Genomic DNA, 21,898 nt, shown 5'->3' with positions numbered 1-21,898 from the left:
AGTAATTCCTAAGACTCCAGTGGTTAAATCCATATCTTCTGAAGCTATATGATAGCTTTGGGTAGGAAAAATATCAATATTTAAGTCTTTTTTAATGTAAATCTACACTTTCACTTCCATACCTCTTTCACATTCAGACAAATTCTGGTTGGGGCTGGTCAAAGTTAGAGATTTATAGTAAAAAAAGACTTAAATATTGATCTGTTTCTCACCCTCACCTATCATATCACTTCTGAATATATGGATTTAACCATTAGAGTCATATGGATGAGTTTTATTATTGTTGATCTTTTTTTTTTTTTTTTTTTTTTTTTTTAAATAAAATAGTTCAAAGTACTAAATGTTCACAACACAATGCTGAGACCATATTTATTGTAACTGAGCTGCAAATATGAGCACATAAACATATGATCAACTATATTTACACATCACTGATGGTCCTAGATTAGACCCAACAGAAAATCCACAATGAATGTTTTGCACTGTTTTTCACATGTGAAGAAGTTAGGCAATTAAAAGAGGCCATTTAGATAAATAAGTCATAAAGGTGCAGTTGCAACAACATTTACATTTAGTCATTTAGCAGATGCTTTTATCCAAAGTGACTTACAAAATGAGGAACATAAGCAATTCATCATACAAACGCCAACAATATCCACATATCGCACTGCTAAGTTCTAATCGTAGCTCAACAAAAGCCTGTTTGATTCTAAGAGGCGATGGAAACGTATCACTTAAAACTAAATAATGTTTAGTAATGTTTTTGGTGCAAGAAACATTGACTAACTTAAGTGGACTTTTAAGTTGATGTAAGTTTTTTTTTTTTATATACGTATATTAAAAATACTCCTATCCCATATTAATATGCAGATACAACTATAAATAGGCCAGTCGTAAGAACTATCAAAACATTGCTCAGTGTGTTTGAGCTCCCTACACAGCAATATTTCTTAAACCAATGGCACAAGTTTGGGGTGGGACTATCTGTTTGTCCAACCAATTAAAGACAGATGAGTGTTCAGGAAACCTGTTAGTCATTTTTATAATTCCATTAAGTGATGTTAGAGGTGTAGAAACTACACACTTTCCCTTTAAAGGGGAAACATAAAATGCTACAAAAGTGTAGAATATGTCCACTTTAAAACAAATCAATCTGCTATCCACCCTTTCAGTTCACAGAGGTTGCCTCTCCCTACAGTGGCACATCTAAATTCAGCTACTGCTCATTCCTCTCCTCTTTATTTGTTTATTTCTTTTAATCAGCATTGGTGTCACACTTCATTTATCCACATCTAAGCTGTGAGTTTGTTTCTGATGCTTTGTTTTTACTAAATCCCTGTTTTTTTTTTTCCACACAGCATGCCAGGGAATGCTGATAATGGGCTTAAACTTGTGTGTGTGTGTGTGTGTGTGTGTGTGTGTGTGCATGTGAGTTCTTGAGGGAAAGCTTTGGGATTAGTCAGATGTTTACCCTCTGTGTGTGTCTGGCTGCTTTAATTGGCCTCTGCAATGCTCATTCTTTAAAATTCCCTACAGGGTTCATAGTCAACTCAGCAAGAGTGCACACACACACACACACACACACACACACACACACACACACACACACACACACACACACTGAACTAAACTAAACTCATTCAGCAGCTCAGTTGTGCAGGAGGAGGGAGGAATGTTGATTACATGGGGGCTCCATCAGCGCAGTAAAGGACCAGGTACATGTACAGAGGCCCCATGGTCATCAGCTCCTATTAGGCAAGCCAGAACCAGCCAACCCCCAACTTTTAGCCCACATCCCCAAGAGGTCATCCTAAAATATGTAGCCTTCCTCTGTTGGCTCACATTTGAAAGCACTTCTGATGTAATCATTCGCTGCACCTTACATGAAAACACACTAAGAAAAGTAACACTGAATAGTAAGAATGTGCTAAAACTCCATGTATCTAACATACTAAAGCAAACATTTCAGTATTCTAGAAGATGCTATCAATAGAAATCTATACTCTATGGAAAAAATAAATACGATTTTAACCTCTGGAACCAGCAACACTAGCACAAGGGAATTAATATTCATAAACTCAGTCGTTTCTACAGTATACAGTGACATCACAATGTCCCCATTTTTGGTCCACTCTAAAATTTCCCAATGGCTCTAATGTGCACAGGAAGAGCTCAGATATCTCAAAATGACACAGGTAGATAAAAAAAAAAAACCCCAGTGTAATCAGTGTGTGTGCATGTTCTCACTCTCTCACTCTCAAATCTATAGAAGTCAATTTAATAAAACTAGAGAGAATCAAATCCAAACAAAATCCCCTAGCTCAAAAGGGAGGGGTCAGTAGTGGCAGCGCATAAGAGAGATTTAATTTAATTCATTTAAATGGCACATCTTAGATGCACACACTCACACAGGCATACAATTTAAAAAAATAAAAAAATAAAACACTCAAACATCACATACACACACAGATTATACAGATTACGAATTTAAGAATTACAAATATGCACATTCTCATTTTTAAATAGAAAACATATGCAGATATCAGAGAGAGAGAGATATTCCATTCCATTTGATATGATGGTCTATATTATAAAATTCTACAATCCGGCATTGGGGGTAAAATGTACAACACAATCAAATCTATGTATTCAGACAACAGGTGCAGAGTTAAAATTGGCAATAAAAGAACAGAATTCTTCACTCAAAGGCGTGGAGTGAGAAAGGGCTGCAGTTTGAGTGCAACTCTGTTCAACTTTTACATTAATGAGTTAGCAGTGCTACTGGAACAATCTGCAACACCCGGTCTTACTCTAAATAATTCTGAAGTTAAATTTCTTGTCTGTGCAGATGATCTGGTGCTGCTCTCAGCTACTGCACAAGGCCTACAGCAGCACCTAGCCCTGCTGGAGAACTACTGTCAGAACTGGACCCTGACAATCAATTTGAAAAAAACTAAAATTATGATCTTCCAGAAAAAAGCCAGATTACAGGAAACCAGATACACATTCACTCTGGGAAATACTGCAATAGAACACACTCTGCACTACGACTACCTCGGTCTAAAAATCAGTGCTTCAGGGGGTCTTGGTCTGGCAGTTAATGCACTAAAAGAGAAAGCTAGAAGAGCATTCTATGCTATTAAGGGCAAATTTACCCAAGCAGATATTTCTGTAACAATTTGGTAGTATTATTATGCCTATTGAGGTTTGGGGTCCACTCTGTCTGGCAGATTACTCTAGATAGGACAAACACCCCATAGAATCCCTGCCTGCAGAATTCTGTAGAAACTTTCTAAGAGTTCAGAGAAGAATACCTACTAATGCATGCCGGGCCGAACTAGGCAGATACCCCCTAATTATACATATTGAAAAACGATCCCTCAAATATTGGACACACCTAAATTCAAGTTCCCCTAACATACTGCAACATGAAGCCCTTAAAACCCAAGAGTTGAAGCTTTAAACCAGTCCCTTTTGTTAGCTGGCTGTGAAACTCACAAACCTACTAACAACTAACAAACAACAGTTTCAGACCAGCACTGCTGAACAAAACCAAATCAGAATAAACCAAATCATAAAAGAAAGCAAAAATTCATATTTGGACCATTGGGAAAATGAAAGTAAAAACTAAAGCAAATTGGAATGTTATCAGACCCTAAACAGAAAGTATAATCTGCCAGAATATCTCCACACTGTAAGAGAACCAAAACAGAGACAGATCCTCACCAAATACAGACTAAGTGATTACAGTTTGGCCATAGAAAAAGGCAGACACAGACAAACATGGCTTCCAAAGGGAGAACGAGTCTGTGCTCACTGTGACACTGGTGAGGTCGAGACAGAGACACACTTTCTCCTTCACTGTGAGAAATTTACAGAGGTGAGGGAGAAATACTTTGACAAACTCTCAAACCTCACGCCACAGTTTTCCAGTTCAGCAGAAACAGATCAAATGCAGGTGTTACTGGGGAAGGACAATCATGCATCAGTTGCAGCAAAACTCTTTTTTGAAATGCACACCCTCAGAAACCAGTCACTGCCTTAATGCACTTCAGTCACAGTATTTAATTTTTTTTTTTTTTTTAATGTTCATAATGTCTTGTTAAATGCTTATTTTATTTTATATTGTATAGTGTATATTGTTTTTATTTTATTCATTACCTGGCACCTTATTTTAATTCTATTTTTATAGTTATTAGTTATTTTTTTATTATTATTATTTGTCTTGTCATTATCTGTTTTGTGTATTAATGCTTTGGCAATATTGTATGTAAACACAATCATGCCAATAAAGTACTTTAAATTGAAATTGAAAGAGAGAGAGAGAGAGAGAGAGAGAGAGAGAGAGAGAAACCCTTCAATATTCACATAAGTTTCCCGCAAGACTTCTCTCTTAATATCATCATTATACCTCAACTGGACTTTACACCAGGTTTGTGTGTGTGTGTGTGTGTGTGTGTTATCAGGTTTCAGCAGGTACTTCTGCTGACCGAACATATATATTCCTCATTTACTTAAACACTCTGCACAGAGGGACTTAACCCAAAATGTGACTAAAATTGTGATTAAAACTGTTTTGCTGCAATGCAGAAAATTGGAAACTTAAAGATCACTATATATATATGCAATACCCTACTGATGCTTGTTTAACACACATACATAACATTGCCCTTTAAAACCCATTAACACACACCCAACCATGCATGCATTGTGCCCCATTAAAGATCCACTTCCAAGTCCAGATTCTGAGGATAATTCCCACAGTTCCATTCCATGAATTTCACAGTGAAATGACACCCACTTCCTGTTCCCTAAGGGTTCTTAGAGGAAGTGGCCTTCCTGTTTCTCTCTGCCTGTGTTTGTATTAGTCTCAAGAAAACATGCAAACGCAAACAAAACATTCTCACAAATTGGTTATATGAAACTCCTTGAGACTGCTTTCAACACTTTATACAGCTTAAAGAATAACATTCTCAGACAGAATGCTGCAGGCAAAAAGTATTTTAAGAACATTTCCGGCTTCAATACAAGTTAAAGCTGAAGTGTGTAATTTCTGCGCCACTCGAGCTATCGAACGGAATGACAAAAATAAACATTGTTTTCAAACAGCTTTCCAAATATGCTCCCATCTGCTGTTGATAGAACAAACGGGTAGTTCCGCTCCCAACTTTGTTGTGTCGGCAATGATGGGCCAGTGTTAACAGTTGCTGAGAGAATGAACCTATGGCAACCTTGGCTTACTAATGGTTGTCTCCACATATTAAAGGAATATTCTAGATTAGTTAAACTCAATCGACAGCATTTGTGGCATAATATTGATTACCGCAAATATTAATTTTGACTTGCCCCTACTTTTCTTTAAAAAAAGCAAAAACTCAGGTGACAGTGAGACACTTACAAAGGAAGTGAATGTGGCCAATTTTTGAACATTCAAATATTCATTTTTTCAAAAGTATAGCCACAAGACGTAAAAAATATGCATGATTAACAATTTTAGTGTGATAAAATCACTTACTAACCTTTTATGTGTAAAGTTATAGCCAATTTTACAACTTCGTTGCCATGACGACGTAGTCAACAAACCCTAAAATGACTTTTGCTTTTTTTAATGAGAAGGGATGAGTCTAAATCAATTTTTCAATAATTAAATAATCAATATTATGCCACAAATGCTGTCGATTGAGCTTAACTAATCCAGAATATTCCTTTAATATGTGGAGACAACCATTAGTAAGCCAAGGTTGCCATAGGTTCATTCTCTCAGCAACTGTTAACACTGGCCCATCATTGCCGACACAACAAAGTTGGGAGTGGAACTACCCGTTTGTTCTATCAACAGCAGATGGGAGCATATTTGGAAAGCTGTTTGAAAACAATGTTTATTTTTGTCTTGTACTGAACCTGGAATATTCCTTTAAACTGGGATAGAAGTAGGATAGGGAAAAATATTGTAACATTAAAAAAGATCAATCAACCAAAATTTTTGCATGATGTTGAAATATAAAATACAAAATCAGGGTTAAAGTAAGGCATTTACAATGCAAGTAAAAGGTGCTGGAGTTCAGAGAGTTTAAATACTTTTTAATTTTGCTTATATTATTGCCAAATAACTTACAAAAATTATTCAGAAAAAGCATGTATTTGACTTGTAAAGTTACAGGATTCCAACTCTTTTCAAGACACAATTTTCCAGGACATTTCCAGGACATTTTATGTGCCCAACATGTGTAATATTTAAGCAAAAACACATGCGTCAATTTTTTTTTATTAAAAAAAAAAAAAAATCTCCCCTTTTCTCTCCAATTTGGAATGCCCAGTTCCCAATGCGCTATAAGTCCTCGTGGTGGCGTTGTGACTCGCCTCAATCCGGGTGGCAGAGGATGAATCTCAGTTGCCTCCGCATCCGAGACCGTCAATCCGCGCATCTTATCACATGGCTTGTTGAGCGCGTCACCGCGGAGATGTAACGTGTGTTGAGGCCCACGCTATTCTCCGTGGCATCCACACACAACTCGCCACGCGCCCCACCGAGAGCGAGAACCACATTATAGCGACCACGAGGAGGTTAACCCATGTGACTCTACCCTCCCTAGCAACTGGGCCAATTTGGATGCTTAGGAGACCTGACTGGAATCACTCAGCACGCCCTGTATTCGAACTCACGACTCCATGGGTGGCAGACACATGCGTCCATTTAAATCTATCTTATTTTGCCATTTCTGTATGCTTTTGATGGCAGTTTCTCACCTCTAGATAAGCAGTTCGCTACATGGCCCAGTGTGAATATTAATCACCATAAAAATTCGATTTATTGTCCAAACATGTCATATTCCATGACATTCTGCATTTTATAGCTAATGCTATTTTATGACTAGATTCAGTGATTCTATCCGTGTTTTCCACATACTACATGTGGTAATCCTGGTATAAGCTGCCTCTGATTGTGGATTTATTGAAAATTAATTCACATCCACAGGTATCAAGGCTGAATCACCAAGCTACCAACCCAGAGTGTGAATTAATGTTCAGAAAACATCAGTGATCTGACCGTCATCGCTGTCTAAAGTTTATAACTCAAATGTTTTTGTGGTTAACACAACAGCAAAGTTGGAACAAAATTAGTATTTTGTTTTATATCAATGCTTAAACTATTTCATTGGAGCAAAGCAGAGATGACAGCAGATGAGCAGAGAAAGTATATGACAGGGATTTATTGATGACAGTTAACTGTTGACGTTGTGTCATAATGCGCAGCTATAAAGCCGTGACAATACAAAACTATTTTGTGTATTTGACTCCTATTCCGACTCCCGATCATTACCATGTTTTTGTACATGTGACAAAAATCTTGTTAGCAACAGTTTTATTATACTAAACTTTTTCCAGGGCAAATAACTATTTTCCAGGACATTTAGGTCTTTTTCACATTTTCCATGACTGGAAAACTGCATTGTAAAATTTCAGGTTTTCCAGGACACGTGGGAACCCTGAGTTGTCTAAATTGCTATTTTTGCTGTGGGACTACTATTCTAAATGGGTGAACTTATCTTCTAACTTCTCTTGTCACTGACCTTATTCCCCTGGGTGACTTTAAAGTAATTAAAGCGTTTTCCAAAGCTGCGATAACGTTTCTTCCAGTCAAAAAACTAAAGCAGTATATAAATGGACTAAAAAATTCTATGACTTCATAAGAGTAGCATTTTAATTCACAAAAGCAATTAAAGGCCTGCTGGCTCTCTAGAGAAGATCTAAGTCCACCTGAGGGTGATATGTTTCTCCTGTCTTGTTGAATTATTCAATTCAAAGCAAAATAATTTCAAATAATGTCAGATCTGCTTATCCTGCTTGGTTTCATAAAGCCTATTCGACAAGACTGAAGGAACTAGTGCACACATGCTTATTCGTCAAACACAAGTTTAAAAATGAGAATGGTTAAAGTCAATACCTGTCTGATGTAGAGGGGTGCCCATTTCGGCCATTCTGTTTTTGTGTATATGGCGAGTCTGGAGGCGTGCGGATACGATGGTACCCGCCACGTTCCAGCGAGCCGATGCCGGCGTACAGTGGCTCCTCGGCAGGAAGCGAGGTCAGAGTGGACCGGCTGAAGTCCTGGATTTCAGCGTAATCTCTTTCTCTGGCCTGACGCTGACGAATCTCCCGCGTTTTAGCCTGAATTCTACACAAACAAAAATAAAGAATGAGAAAATTATAAAAAAATGAATAACAAGAAATAACTGACCTGACAGGATGAAACACTTCCGAATGAGGGCATCTCTTAATCTGACACTGAAAACAGGACTTATTCCAGAAAGAAGTTCAGTTTGGTAAAAACCTAAACACCTCGACTTTGTTGTTGTGCTGTTACTAACATGTTATTAATATGTAAATACTACATAAGTCACAATACAAGTTATTTAGCCAGCAATAAAGACTGCTCCCTTCACGACAGGACTAAAGGCCTCAATATACTTCATACGAAATCGAAGAATGTATGGGTGTGAAGTCATTTAGAACAAAATCTGGCCAAAAAGAAGGTGTTTTTGCATTTGTTTTGGTAGTTCGTAACAGCTTGCTGGGGCGACTTTTTAGGAAAAATTCGTATCGGCTGCTAAACACCTTCTTACTGCCATTGGTCCACGTCATCGGTAGGTGTGACCTGAAGCTCCACTTACCTTGAGGTTGATGGCTAATTTTGTTTACGTTGTACAGTGAGTCAAAATCAGTCAACATGAACACAACGACGTGGCGAATTATCAGTGAGCTGCTGCAAATGTACCTATATCTGTACGATCGTTTGATTTGAGACATTTTCCAAGACCAAGTCGTGAGATTTTTTTTTTTTTTTGTCTACTAAAGTAATCAAATCTTCTCAAATACTCTCAAGTGCCCATTCACTCATGTGCCATCTGTAACAAAAGTCATTCACACATCTGTCTAAAGTTAGATATGCCTCTATCATCAATACATTTTTGTTCTGCACATTAACACTTTTATACACTCATCTTTGCAATGGTATCAGTGTCATAATAAATTACAATAACAGTGTAACCAGCGCATATTATGGCCGCGTGTAGCATGTTAGCGCATTAGTGTCATGAATTCTTAATGTGAACAAGATAAATTAAACATTTTCTACTGCATACACATTACTTTAAATCATCATTCAGTGGTTAAAACAGCTTCTTTTACTGACCTCATGTGAATTCTACTGAGGCATAAAGTCACTGATAACACATTTTTAATGTTTTACATGTAGCATCCTCATATTTACATGTTCTTCTAAATGCCTCCCACAGCGGTGTGGCAGGTGTATGAATGTTCGGAAACAGTATACCGTTACTCGGCTGTTTAGAACTTCTTTTTACCCCTGAACAAAGAAGAACTTCTACGGAAATATATCGAGGCCTTAATAGACTCAAACACCTTTACAACCCCCAACAGCAAGATGATAAATGAGCGTAAGCGAGAGAAAGAGATTAAGAAAGAGATTGAATGAGTGGGGATTTCTCAGCAGGGTCTCACAGGACAGAAGTGAAAACAGAGGGGGTTCACATGACATTATTAATAAAACAACATGAACATACACACACAAACACCTGCAGGCAAACACACATGCTTAACTGAAAAGGGCAAAAACACATTAGGCTTCTTACTAAAGCAGGATGAACATAATCCAAACACAAAATATGAAAACATAATAATGTTTATACATCACACACAGACACACAATGACACAACATATACAGTTGAAGTCAGAAGTTTACATACACTTAGGTTGAAGTCATTAAAACTCATTTTTTAACCACTCCACAGATTTAATATTAGCAAGCTATAGTTTTGGCAAGTTGTTTAGGACATCTACTTTGTGCATGACACAAGTAATTTTTCCAACAATTGTTTACTAACAGATTGTTTCACTTTTAATTGACTATATCGCAATTCCAGTGGGTCAGAAGTTTACATTCACTAAGTTAACTGTGCCTTTAAGCAGCTTGGAAAATTCCAGAAAATGCTGTCAAGACTTCAGACCATTCGCTTCTGATACGAGGTGTACTGAATTGGAGGTGTACCTGTGGATGTATTTTAAGGCCTACCTTCGAACTCCGTGCCTCTTGGGTTGACATCATGGGAAAATCAAAAGAAACATTGTGGACCTTCATAAGTCTGGTTCATCCTTGGGAACAATTTCCAAATGCCTGAAGGTACCACGCTTATCTGTACAAACAATAGTATGCAAGCATAAACACTATCGGATCACGGAGCCATCATACCGCTCAGGAAGGAGATGCATTCTGTCTCCTAAAGATGAACGTAGTTTGGTATGAAAAGTGCAAATCAATCTCAGAACAACAGCAAAGGGCCTTGTGAAGATGCTGGAGGAAACAGGTAGACAAGTATCTATATCCACAGTAAAACGAATCCTATATCGACATAACCTGAAAGGCAGCTCAGCAAGGAAGAAGCCACTACTCCAAAACCACCATAAAGCCAGACTACAGTTTTCAACTGCACATGGGGACAAAGATCTTACTTTTTGGAGAAATGTCCTCTGGTCTGATGAAACAAAAATGTAACTTTTTGGCCATAATGACCACTGTTATGTTTGGAGGAACAAGGGTGAGGCTTGCAAGCCAAAGAACACCATCCCAACCGTGAAGCATGGGGGTGGCAGCATCATGTTGTGGGGGTGCTTTGCTGCAGGAGGGACTGGTGCACTTAACAAAATAGATGGCATCATGAGGAAGGAAAATTATGTGGATATATTGAAGCAACATCTCAAGACATCAGCCATGAAGTTAAAGCTCAGTCGCAAATGAGTCTTTCAAATGGACAATGACCCCAAGCATACCTCAAAAGTTGTCAAAATGGCTTAAGGACAAAGTCAAGGTGTTGGAGTGGCCACCACAAAGCCCTGACCTCAATCCAATAGAAAATTCATGGGTAGAACTGAAAAAGCGTGTACGAGCAAGAAGGCCTACAAACCTGACTCAGTTACACCAGTTCTGTCTGGAGGAATGGGCCAAAATTCCGACAACTTATTATGAGAAGCTTGTGGAAGGCTACCCAAAACGTTTGACCCAAGTTAAACAATTTAAAGGCAATGCTACCAAATACTAACAAAGTGTATGTAAACTTCTGACCCTCTGGGAATGTGATGAAAGAAATAAAAGGTGAAATAAATAATTTTCTCTATTATTATTCTGACATTTCACATTCTTAAAATAAAGCAGTGATCCTAACTGACCTAAGACAGGGAATGTTTTCTATGATTAAAAGTCAGGAATTGTGAAAAACTGAGTTTAAATGTATTTGGCTAATGTGTATGTAAACTTCTGACTTCAACTGTAAACAAAAGAGCTCAAACAATCACTGAGGAAGAGGGTTTGAGGAAGTGGGTAAGGCTCTGTATGGTGGCAGGTAGGGAGTCAGGAAATGCCTCTGATTAGAGAGTAATGATTGGGGAGATTAGCTCTGACTGTGTGTGTATGTGTGTGTGTGTGTGTGTGTGTGTGTGTGTGTGTGTGTGTGTGTGTGTGTACCTCTCTTGTTCTTGTCTCATTCGGCGTGTCTCCTCCTCAGATGCCTGCGTTTCCTCCACCTTCCACTTTCCACCATCCAAACGCTCATCTTTACGGTACTTCCCGAACCTTAAAGACACACATACACAAAAATATATAATGTCAGGCCAGTATTACAGATTTATGGTGTGTATCCTTACTGTACCTTAGGTTAAAGGAATAGTTCACCCAAAAATGAAAATGTCCTTATCATTTAGTCACCATCATGCACACCAAAAGTGCTAGTGTGAAAGCACCCTAAAACTATGACCAAATAAAAAAACTGTGAAAAAATGAACACTGGTGACACAGCCGCAGGACTTCATGTTGATGTCATGATAATCATTATGGCACAGGGTGACATAATGGCTTCATTATGTAACCCTGCATAATGAATGACTTCTGCAGAACACAAACAAATATTTTTAGAAGAATATCTCAGCTCTGTAGGTCCTTACAATGCAAATGAATGGTGACCAAAACTTTGAAAGCTACAAAAAGCACATACAGGCAACATAAAAGTATCCCAAATGACTCCAGCGTTTTAATCCATGTCTTCTCAAGCGAATCTATTTTGGGTGAGAACAGACCAATGGATAAATTTGATGCTGCCTTTATGAGCTTTTTGGAGCTTCAAAGTTCTGGCAATCATTCACTTGCATTGTTTGGACCTACAGAGCTGAAATATTCTTCTACAAATCTTAATTTAAGTTCTGCAGAAGAAAGTAAGTCATACACATCTGGGATGGCATGAAGGTGAGTAAATTATGAGAGAATTTTCATTTTTGGATTAACTATTCATTTTAATTCAGCACACTTCTGAATGAACTGTTTAAAAAACTTTAAAACACTCTTACACTCTTTAAACCTGTCTGTCCTTTTTGAGGGTTATTTGTAAGTTTGTTTGAGAGCGCTGACTAGCCAGACATAGTGATGCTGGCTCAAACAATTGTGTGAGATTGGGGTGGGACTATCTGTTTGTCCAACCAATGGAAGAGAGTGATCACTACTTTGCAGCTCCGCAAGGCAAACAGCACCATACGTAAAATAAAGATTATTATCAGTCCGTAGGCGTGGATTGAAGGGTGTAAGTGAAGGTTGAAAGATGTATGAACTTTGAAAGGTGTGTCAGAGTGAATAAACCTCTATGAGGGTTTGAAATTTGTAGGCTTGGTATTCAGTGGAGCTTATTAATATGTAGAGGGTTCATTAATATGTAGCAGGTAGCTTTTTGGTTCTGTGAGGCTGATGACAGCCATTAAAACACTCCAATGCTTCAGAAGTCATCTAAAACATTCAACATTTTCAAAAATATTTATCTATTGCTGACAGATTAAAAAACACTTAAAACAAGCAGCCATCTCTATCTCTCTTTTCTCCAGACTTCATACATCCCTCTCATAAATTTCTTGGGAACTCAAACTTTTCCTTAGTGGTAAAGAGAAGTTAATGTCTTAAGGCCTTTTCACACCGGAGGCCACGTGATTATGCAAAGCAAATGGCAGACAAATGGTCCTTTCACATACTGTAGAAAGCAGCGCAAATGTTCATTAGCACATTAATGAGAAAGACAATAGTTCACACCTAAATGCCTTTGCACACCAAATGCGAATTTTTGCCATGATTAACATTTTGAATGGAAACAATGGATACCCATGAAGCCATTCACACCTGGAGCGAATATTTGCGTGCTGACAAAGCGAGGCTTTTTTTTTTACGGCGAGTATGTCAATTTTTCTCTGCTGGGTGATGACGTGTCAGCAACTGCTGCAATTACCAAAACCAGCGCAACAGGTGGCACTAAAGCACAGAAAGCTGTTTTAACAACGGACTTTAAATCATAGAAGGAACTCGAGGAAGAAATCCTGAACCAGCAGTGAGGATGTGCATTTTATTTGCATCAAATGCCTTAAAAACTTTGAACATGTAAATGATATTGCTACAACACTGCCTTATTCACACTAGCGCCATCTTTGATTTTGAATGGGAATGGCAATGAGACTGTGTGGGATAGACTTAGTCTCTTCAATGGGCTGTACTGCTGTTTAAAGTGTTTTTGGATCATTCTGCGGACAAAACATTGATAAAATATCTGTCCAAGAACATTCAGTATACAAAGAACTCCAGACTACATGAGCTTTAAGCAGCTTTATACTGTTTGTGCCACTGAAGAGATGGAAAGTCTATCCCTCACAGCGAACACGCGAAGCACTGTTGTGTTCGGCATCAAACAGTTGCTTGACAGTAGCAGCAAATGACAGCTGAGTGGAAACCATGCCCAAACGAAAGTGCAAATTTACAGAAGATTTGCACAAAAAATTCCCATGCTTTCGTCCAGGTCGAGATCCGTGGGAAGCAGAATGTATGACATTGTATAAGCTGGCACTTATGTGTCAGTTGCTAATAAAGGTGCAAGTGATTTAGAAGCACACGTTAGCTCTACCAAGCATAAAGGTTCAGCAAAAGGTGAAAGTTCATCAGGTAAATTAATGGACTAATTTTTGCGACCAGGTAAAATAGTTATCACATTGCTTCATTTTCCATGGCCATTCAAAATAATACTAATAGTTAATGAAGGTACACTCATGGCATCAAATATTTTATTTTAGTACATGGACATTCAAAAGAATGTTGGAAATGTGTATTTATTTATATATATTTATGTTATGCTAATAGTGTCTTTTTCACTGTATTAAAGTTTGCATTCATAGTAACACTGTTTTTTGTTGCAGAATAATGCCCTGCAGTGCACACTTTGTTTCTTGTACATTTGTTTGTGTTTAAGAGAAGATGATTTAATAAAATATTGAAATATTAATGAGACTTAGTTAATATAAAAGTTTTTTATATTTATTTTGGGTTAATTAATTGTTATATTAATCAATAATTATAAAAAAAATCTTTAGAATAATCGGCAAATTAGTCGTTAGATTAATTGACTAATCGGAAAAAGAATCGTTAGATTAATCGATTAAAAAAAGAATTGTTAGGTGCAGCCCTAGTCTATAGTATAGACTCTTTACCCTTTGTGGATTGTCTTCGAAATGTATTCCATATTGCTGCATTTTTTGCCTTTGCATTTAATCTGACTTGAGATCTCTTTATCTCTAATGTAATGTACTGTATATTGTGGCATCTTTTTTTTTTCATCAAAAACTAATAATATTAATACATTTGCTGTGACCTGCCGTGCATTCTGTATATATTTATTTGTATCAAAAATGCATTTTTAGACCAAAAACCTGGTGGTGTTCCCCACAAAACTGTGAAATCGTTATTGCTGTGCTATCATGTAGGCCAACATTCATTGACAGCAGTTAAGATTTAAAGTATCTAATAATGAGTCAGACTGAAGATGGGTTTTGTTTGTTAGGGTTTTGCCTTATTGTGTACATTATATAGACTCATAGCATTTAAATGTCATCACGCTTAATTCGTAACATGCAGAAACTCGAAACTGACTAACGCTCACAGTTGATATGACTTTGCTAGGCTTATATATCTACAGCTACTCAAGGCAAAAAACAATATGAAACTGTGCATAACTGAATGATTCTCTGAAAAAAATTACATTTAGAATCGACATAGTCTTCAACTTTGTCCACCATTCTGGATCATTTTTTTTTAATTTTTTTTATGAAGTTCATTGCAATGCATTCTGGAATTGAAATATTTGAAAAGGACACCTGCCTTCAATTTTGGGTAAAATGAAAAACTTGACATTATTTACTGCCTAATGTTTGAAACAGCTTTTGTGTCAGACGTGCACTTAAGGTGCTTAAAAATGTTGATAGGTGGGCAGCTCACAGAAAATCTAATGTGTTTTGAGGTAATTAAGGACATTATGAATAAGTGTTCTTGGCTCATCTGTGCTATCATCATTAAAAAGACTCTTTTATCTGAAACGCAATGCAATTCAAATGTGCTTTTAATTACCTGAACATCTCTCCGAGGCCCTTGAGCATTCCTTTCTTTGTTTTACTCTTTTCTTTCTCAGGCTTCTTTTTGTCTTTTCCTGCTTTTTCTTTCTTCTTGTCGTTTTGAGGCTGGTTGCCATTGACCAGCTGTTGATCAGTGATGGGAAGTGGAGTTAAGTCAGCTACCGTAGAAACAGAATCCCGCCCTGACCGAGAGCTTCCCTCAGTGTCCTCCTCCACTAAAGGGAAAAGAGGGAGAAAAAAAATAAAGATATCAACAAAATGACCTGGACATCTTTAACCCCAAATCAATACAAATAAATATGAAATTATATTTTGCATAAAGAAAATGTAGCCTAGGATTTTGTGTATTTTGGAAAAACTCGATACTTCACGAAAATGGTTGCGAGAATGCCAAGAGAGTGCAGAGCTGTAATATATGCGAAGGGTTGCTGCTTTGAAGCTAAAATATATAATGTTTATGATTTAAAAAATATTTGTCACTACATAATTCCATTTGTGTCATTTCATAGTTTTGATGAGTTTAAGATTATTCTAAAATGAGATAAACACCAATAATTATGAGTGTATCCAAACTGACTAAACCAAACAGAAGCAGCCGTACATGTTTCCATGCCCTCCTCTTCATCCTCATTTGCTGCTGGCCTGTCGTAGGACTTGTCAATTGCAGCTCGGAAGCTCTCGTTGCACCCCCGCCCCCTTATGATGCGTGGGCGTGGCCGGTGGAAAGGGAGGTCGCCGTCAAGCGTTACCTCAGCAACGGCAGTCTGTAAACTCTCCAGAGAGCTGGACTTCTTTAGGCCGAGAGATGGGCCCACATCATGTGAGGAAGAGCCTGAGGAAGAGTCCTCTAGTTAAATCACAAATCACCATCAACCAGTTATTCATGCATTCTGCTCAACAATCTCAACCCTAACCCTGACTAAAACAGCCACATTCATCTGAACAGTATGTGGAGCGTGTGTAAGCTGCTAAGTAGCCAAGCATGGGAGTGAGTGAAGACAAGTTTCTGTATGTGATGAAGATAAACTAGTGGAAATGGAGCAGAGGAAATACTGCATGCATTTATCTTCATCACGTGTGTCAGACCTCCCCGTTAGCTATTTTTACACACAAACCAATCATATGCTTTTGCAACATTACAATTAGTGCTGTCAATTCATAGTTACACAATATGCTGATTAATCAAATCAGTCACAATGAATCACATATATCAATGTCAATCAGTCTGGGGTGGACTTAGAGGGCCGCTCACACAGCACACGTTCTTGTGAAAAGTCTGCGCAATTTTTTTAACTATTGGTCTGTGTGCAAATGCAGACAGATGCCTTTGGCTGTTTTGTCTTGCTGTTTTTTCAACATCTCATGCCATAAGCTGGTATGTTTAAAACCATAAAATTTTTAAAGCGTCTGAGACCCCAGCATTTTGTTTCATTACGTTACGCTCCATCTAGCTGTTTCTGAATTCAAGAATTCATCATGTGTAAACAGATCCACATTATTTCTGTGGAAAAACTTAAAGGAATATTCCATGTTCAACACTTACTAAGCTCAATCGACAGCGTTTGTGGCAAAATGTTGATTACCAGAAAAATTTTAGACTTGTCCTTAATTTTCCTTAAAATAAAGCAAAAATCTGGGTTTCATTAAGGCACTTACAATGGAAGTCAATGGGGCCAATCCGTAAACGTTAAAATACTCACTGTTTCAAAAGTGTCGCCACAACACGTAAACAATATACGTGTAAGTCACTTACTAACCTTCTCTGTGTAAATGTATATCCAATTTTACAACTTTGTTGCCATGATGACATAACTGTAAACCCTAAAATGACTAAGAACAACAATTTAAACAACTTCACAGCTCAAATAATACACAAGTTTTAACAGAAGAATGAATGTAAGTGCTTTTATAAAATGATAAGCTTCACATTTCTGCTTTTTAAACCTTCTAAAAATTGGCCCCTTTCACTTCCATTGTAAGTGCCTCACTATACCCTCAATTTTTGCCTTTTTTTTTTTTTTAAGGAGAGGCGAGTCGATATCAGTGTTTCTGATAATCAACATTATGCCACAAGTGCTGTTGATTGAGCTCAACTTGTATTCATAGAAAATCACACAAAAAAACAAAAAAGGGCAGTTTTTCCTTGAGATCACCAAATGCTCTTCGACTCATTAAGCTTTTCCCTAAGAGTAACTGTAACCAGAAAAGAAATTAATAACAAAACAGCAAGAAAAATCTCTATGATTGAAGAAAAACAGCCAGGAATATAATGATCCTGTCGTGTAGAATTGAAGTGAGTTAGTGAATAAGTGCAGAAGGGGTCATGCTTACCTGTGTGGTTCTCAGTGCATTGTGTGAGGTTAATCTCAGCCACTGTGTGACACACACATTCACAGTGTGGTTAGTTTGACAATTCAACATGCAGCAAACAACCAGGCAAGTATCACCAACAACAAACCAGACAGAAACAATCAGCCAGTGCTCATTAACAAACAGTTTCCATAGTGATTCTGCTACTTCAGAGTTATGCCTTTTCCACCGATACAGTGCCAAAGCCAGTACCCAATCTGGCCCTGTTCCACATGTTTCCACCAAGGAAAGGTGACTGTCTGCCTGCTCCCTTAAACCTGCAGATATCCAAACAAAAACCACTAACGTCACCACCATTTTTAAGTTTTCGAAACAACAAATCGATCTAGTCTAGAAAACTGCCTAGAAAAATGAGGAGAACTTTGGGAACTTCATTCTAAACAAAAACTAAAAAAAGATTTTTTATTGTCGTTATAATATTTCTCCAGTCAGTGGAAATGCAGGCTTGTTATGAAAGAGGTTCGTAGATCCCTCGGCCAAGCACTGGATCCGTCACCGGCATTGGCACCTTTTCGGTGGAATAAGGATAAAGGAGGAGCATCCAGTGGAACTGGGTGTGTGCAAACAGTGTTTAGATTAGAAAGCACATGCATAAGGTAGACAAATGTAGTGCAGACTTAGTGTTAGAGAGGCAGGGGCAGTCTTGAATGCTGATGTTCAGAATGAGACACTGATTCTGAGAAGTGACCTTACAAAGAGAAGAAAACAACTTGAGAAATTCATTGGATTTCAGATTGCAGTTTCATCTAGTGCAGAGATGTCCAAACCAGGGCCTGCAGGCCCATGATGACCTTTGATTTGGCCCGCCTTGCCGTGTATGACAAAAGGGGAAAACACAACACTGGTGGAATTTTGGCTCAATCTTCTTAGCAGAACTGCTTTAGTTCAGCCACATTGCAGGGTTTGAGCATGAACTGCCCGTTTAAGTTCCTGCCACAGCATCTCAATCGGGTTCAAGTCAGGACTTTGACTAGGCCACTCCAAAACTTTAATTTAGCTTCTTTTGAGCCATTCAGAGGTGGACTTACTCCTATGCTTTGGATCATTGTCTTCTGCATAATCCAGTTGTGCTTGAGCTTCAACTCACAGACTGATGACACAACGTTCTCCTTTAGGAAAGTCGCCCTGGCCCTGAAGCAGAAAAGCATCCCCACACCATCACACTACCACCACCATGCTTGACTGAAGTTATGATGTTCTTTTTGTGGAATTCTGTGTTTGATTTACGCCAGATAAAATGGGACCCATGTCTTCCAAACAGTTTCACTTTCGAATCATCAGTCCACAGAACATTCTCCCAAAAGCTTTGAGGATCGTCAAGGTGTGTTTTGGCAAAATCCAGACAAGCCTTAATGTTATTCTGGATTAGCAGTAGTTTTCGCATCGGCACTCTTCCATGGATGCCATTTTTGGCCAGTGTCTTTCTGATAGTGGAGACATGAACAGTGATCTTTATTGATGTGAGAGAGGCCTGCAGTTCCTTGGATGTTGTCCTTGTCTTTTTTGTGACTTTCTGGATGAGTCGTCGCTGTGCTCTTTGAGGAATTTTGGAAGGTCGGCCACTTCTGGGAAGGTTCAATACTGTGCAAAGTTTTCTCCATTTGGAGATAATGGCTCTCACTGCGGTTCTTTGGAGTCCCAGAGCCTTTGAAATAGCTTTGTAACTCTTCCCAGACTGATATATTTCAATCATCTTTTTCCTCGTCATTTCTGGAATTTGTTTCGACCTTGGCATATTGTGTTACTGTGCGAGACCTTTTAGCCAAATTCATGCTGCTGAAAAAGTTCTATTTAGGTGTTGATTTGATTTAAGAGGGCTCGCAGTAATCAGGTCTGAGTGTGTCTAGTCCAGCTGAACCCCATTACGAATGCAATTTCACAGATTTGGGGATTTAGTAAATCCACAGGCCCAGTTGGTATTGGATAACTTTTTTGCTTCAATAAATAACATCAAAACTGTATTTTGTGTTTACTCAGATTGCATTTGTTTCATGTTAGATTTTGTTTTAATGTTTTAAACAATTTAGTATGAGATATACACAAAAACAGAAGAAATCTAGATGGGGCAAATAATTTTTCACAGCAATATATATATATATATATATATATATATATATATATACACAAACAAAAAAATATATATATATAAAAATACACACACACACACACACACACAGCTGAAGTCATAAAATCAAATTTTTAACCACTCCACAGATTTCGTATTAGTAAACTATAGTTTTGGCAAGTCATTTAGGACATCTACTTTGTGCATGACACGAGTAATATTTCCAACAATTGTTTACAGACATATTGTTTCACTTTTAATTGACTATATCACAATTCCAGTGTGTCAGAAGTTTACATACACTAAGTTAACTGTGCCTTTAAGCAGCTTGGAAAACTCCATAAAATTATGTCCAGTCTTTAGGCAATTAGCTTCTGATAGGCTAATTGGAGTCAATTGGAGGTGTACCTGTGGATGTATTTTAATGCCTACTTTCAAACTCAGTGCCTCTTTGCTAGACATCATGGGAAAATCAAAAGAAATCAGCCAAGACCTCAGAAAAAAAAATTGTGGACCTCCACAAGTCATCCTTGGGAGCAATTTACAAATGCCTGAAGGTACCACATTCATCTGTACAAACAATAGTACCCAAGTATAAACACCATGGGACCATGCAGCCATAATAAAGCTCAAGAAGGAGATGCATCCTGTCTCCTAGAGATGAACGTAGTTTGGTGCAAAAAGTGCAAATCAATACCAGAACAACAGCAAAGGACCTTGTGAAGATGCTGGAGGAAACAGGTAGACAAGTATCTATATCCACAGTAAAACGGGTCCTATATTGACATAACCTGAAAGGCTGCTCAACAAGGAAGAAGCCAATGCTCCAAAAACTGCAATAAAACCAGTTTGCAAGTGCACATGGGACAAAGGTATTACTTTTTGGATAAATGTCCTCTGATCTGATGAAACAAAAATGGTTTGTTTACAAACCATTATGTTTTGCCATAATGACCATCGTTATGTTCGGAGGAAAAAGGGTGAGGCTTGCAAGACAAAGAACACCATCCCAACTTTGAAGCATGGGGGTTGCAGCATCATGTTGTATGGGTGCTTTGCTGCAGGAGGGACTGTGGCACTTCACAAAATAGATGGCATTATGAGGAAGGAAAATTATGTGGATATATTGAAGCAACATCTCAAGACATCAGCCAGGAAGTTAAAGCTCGGTCGCAAATGGGTCTTCCGAATGGACAGTGACCTCAGGCATACCTCCAAAGTTGTGGCAAAATGGCTTAAGGACAACAAAGCCAAGATATTGGAGTGGCCATCACAAAGCCATGACCTCATTCCGATGTGCGACCTCAAGCATGTGTGAGCAACAAGGCCTAAAAACCTGTCTCAGACCAGTTCTGTCTGAAGGAATGGGCCAAAATTCCAGCAACTTATTGTGAGAAGCTTGTGGAAGGCTACGCAAAATGTTTGACCCAAGTTTAACAAAAGGCAATGCTACCAAATACTAACTAATTGTATGTAAACGTCTGACCCACTGGGAATGTGATGAAAGAAATAAAAGCTGAAATAAATAATTCTCTCTACTATTATTCTGACATTTCACATTCTTAAAATAAAGTAGTGATCCTAACTGATATAAGACAGGGAATGTTTTCTACTATTAAAATGACAGGAATTGTGAAAAACTGAGTTTAAATGTATTTGACTAAGGTGTATGTAAACTTCTGAATTCAACTGTATAATATATATATATATATATATATATATATATATATATATATATATATATATATATATATATATATATATATACATACACACAGGTGCATCTCAATAAATTAGAATGTCGTGGAAAAGTTCATTTATTTCAGTAATTCAACTCAAATTGTGAAACTCGTGTATTAAATAAATTCAGTGCACACAGACTGAAGTAGTTTAAGTCTTTGGTTCTTTTAATTGTGATGATTTTGGCTCACATTTAACAAAAACCCACCAATTCACTATCTCAA

General features: G+C 37.8%; 1 protein-coding gene across 3 annotated transcripts in view; it reads right to left on the bottom strand.

Moving 5' to 3' along the window:
- LOC127441121 (partitioning defective 3 homolog) overlaps nt 1-21,898 on the bottom strand; it is a 144,112-nt gene that overhangs the window by 39,537 nt on the left and 82,677 nt on the right. Inside the window, exons 18-22 of one of the 3 annotated variants that reach the window (XM_051698331.1) lie at nt 17,831-17,872; nt 16,101-16,331; nt 15,495-15,714; nt 11,541-11,648; nt 7,946-8,176 (exon numbers count right to left, since the gene is read on the bottom strand). In XM_051698331.1, coding sequence (XP_051554291.1) covers nt 7,946-8,176; nt 11,541-11,648; nt 15,495-15,714; nt 16,101-16,331; nt 17,831-17,872 — 832 coding nt within the window. Of the gene's footprint in view, nt 1-7,938; nt 8,177-11,540; nt 11,649-15,494; nt 15,715-16,100; nt 16,332-17,830; nt 17,873-21,898 lie in introns of those variants that run through there. The other 2 variants (XM_051698332.1, XM_051698333.1) reach the window with 2 other exon arrangements.

The sequence above is a fragment of the Myxocyprinus asiaticus genome, chromosome 5, assembly GCF_019703515.2.
Source record: "Myxocyprinus asiaticus isolate MX2 ecotype Aquarium Trade chromosome 5, UBuf_Myxa_2, whole genome shotgun sequence".
Taxonomy (NCBI): Eukaryota; Metazoa; Chordata; class Actinopteri; order Cypriniformes; family Catostomidae; genus Myxocyprinus; species Myxocyprinus asiaticus.
This window is presented reverse-complemented; position numbering and strand designations above follow the sequence as displayed.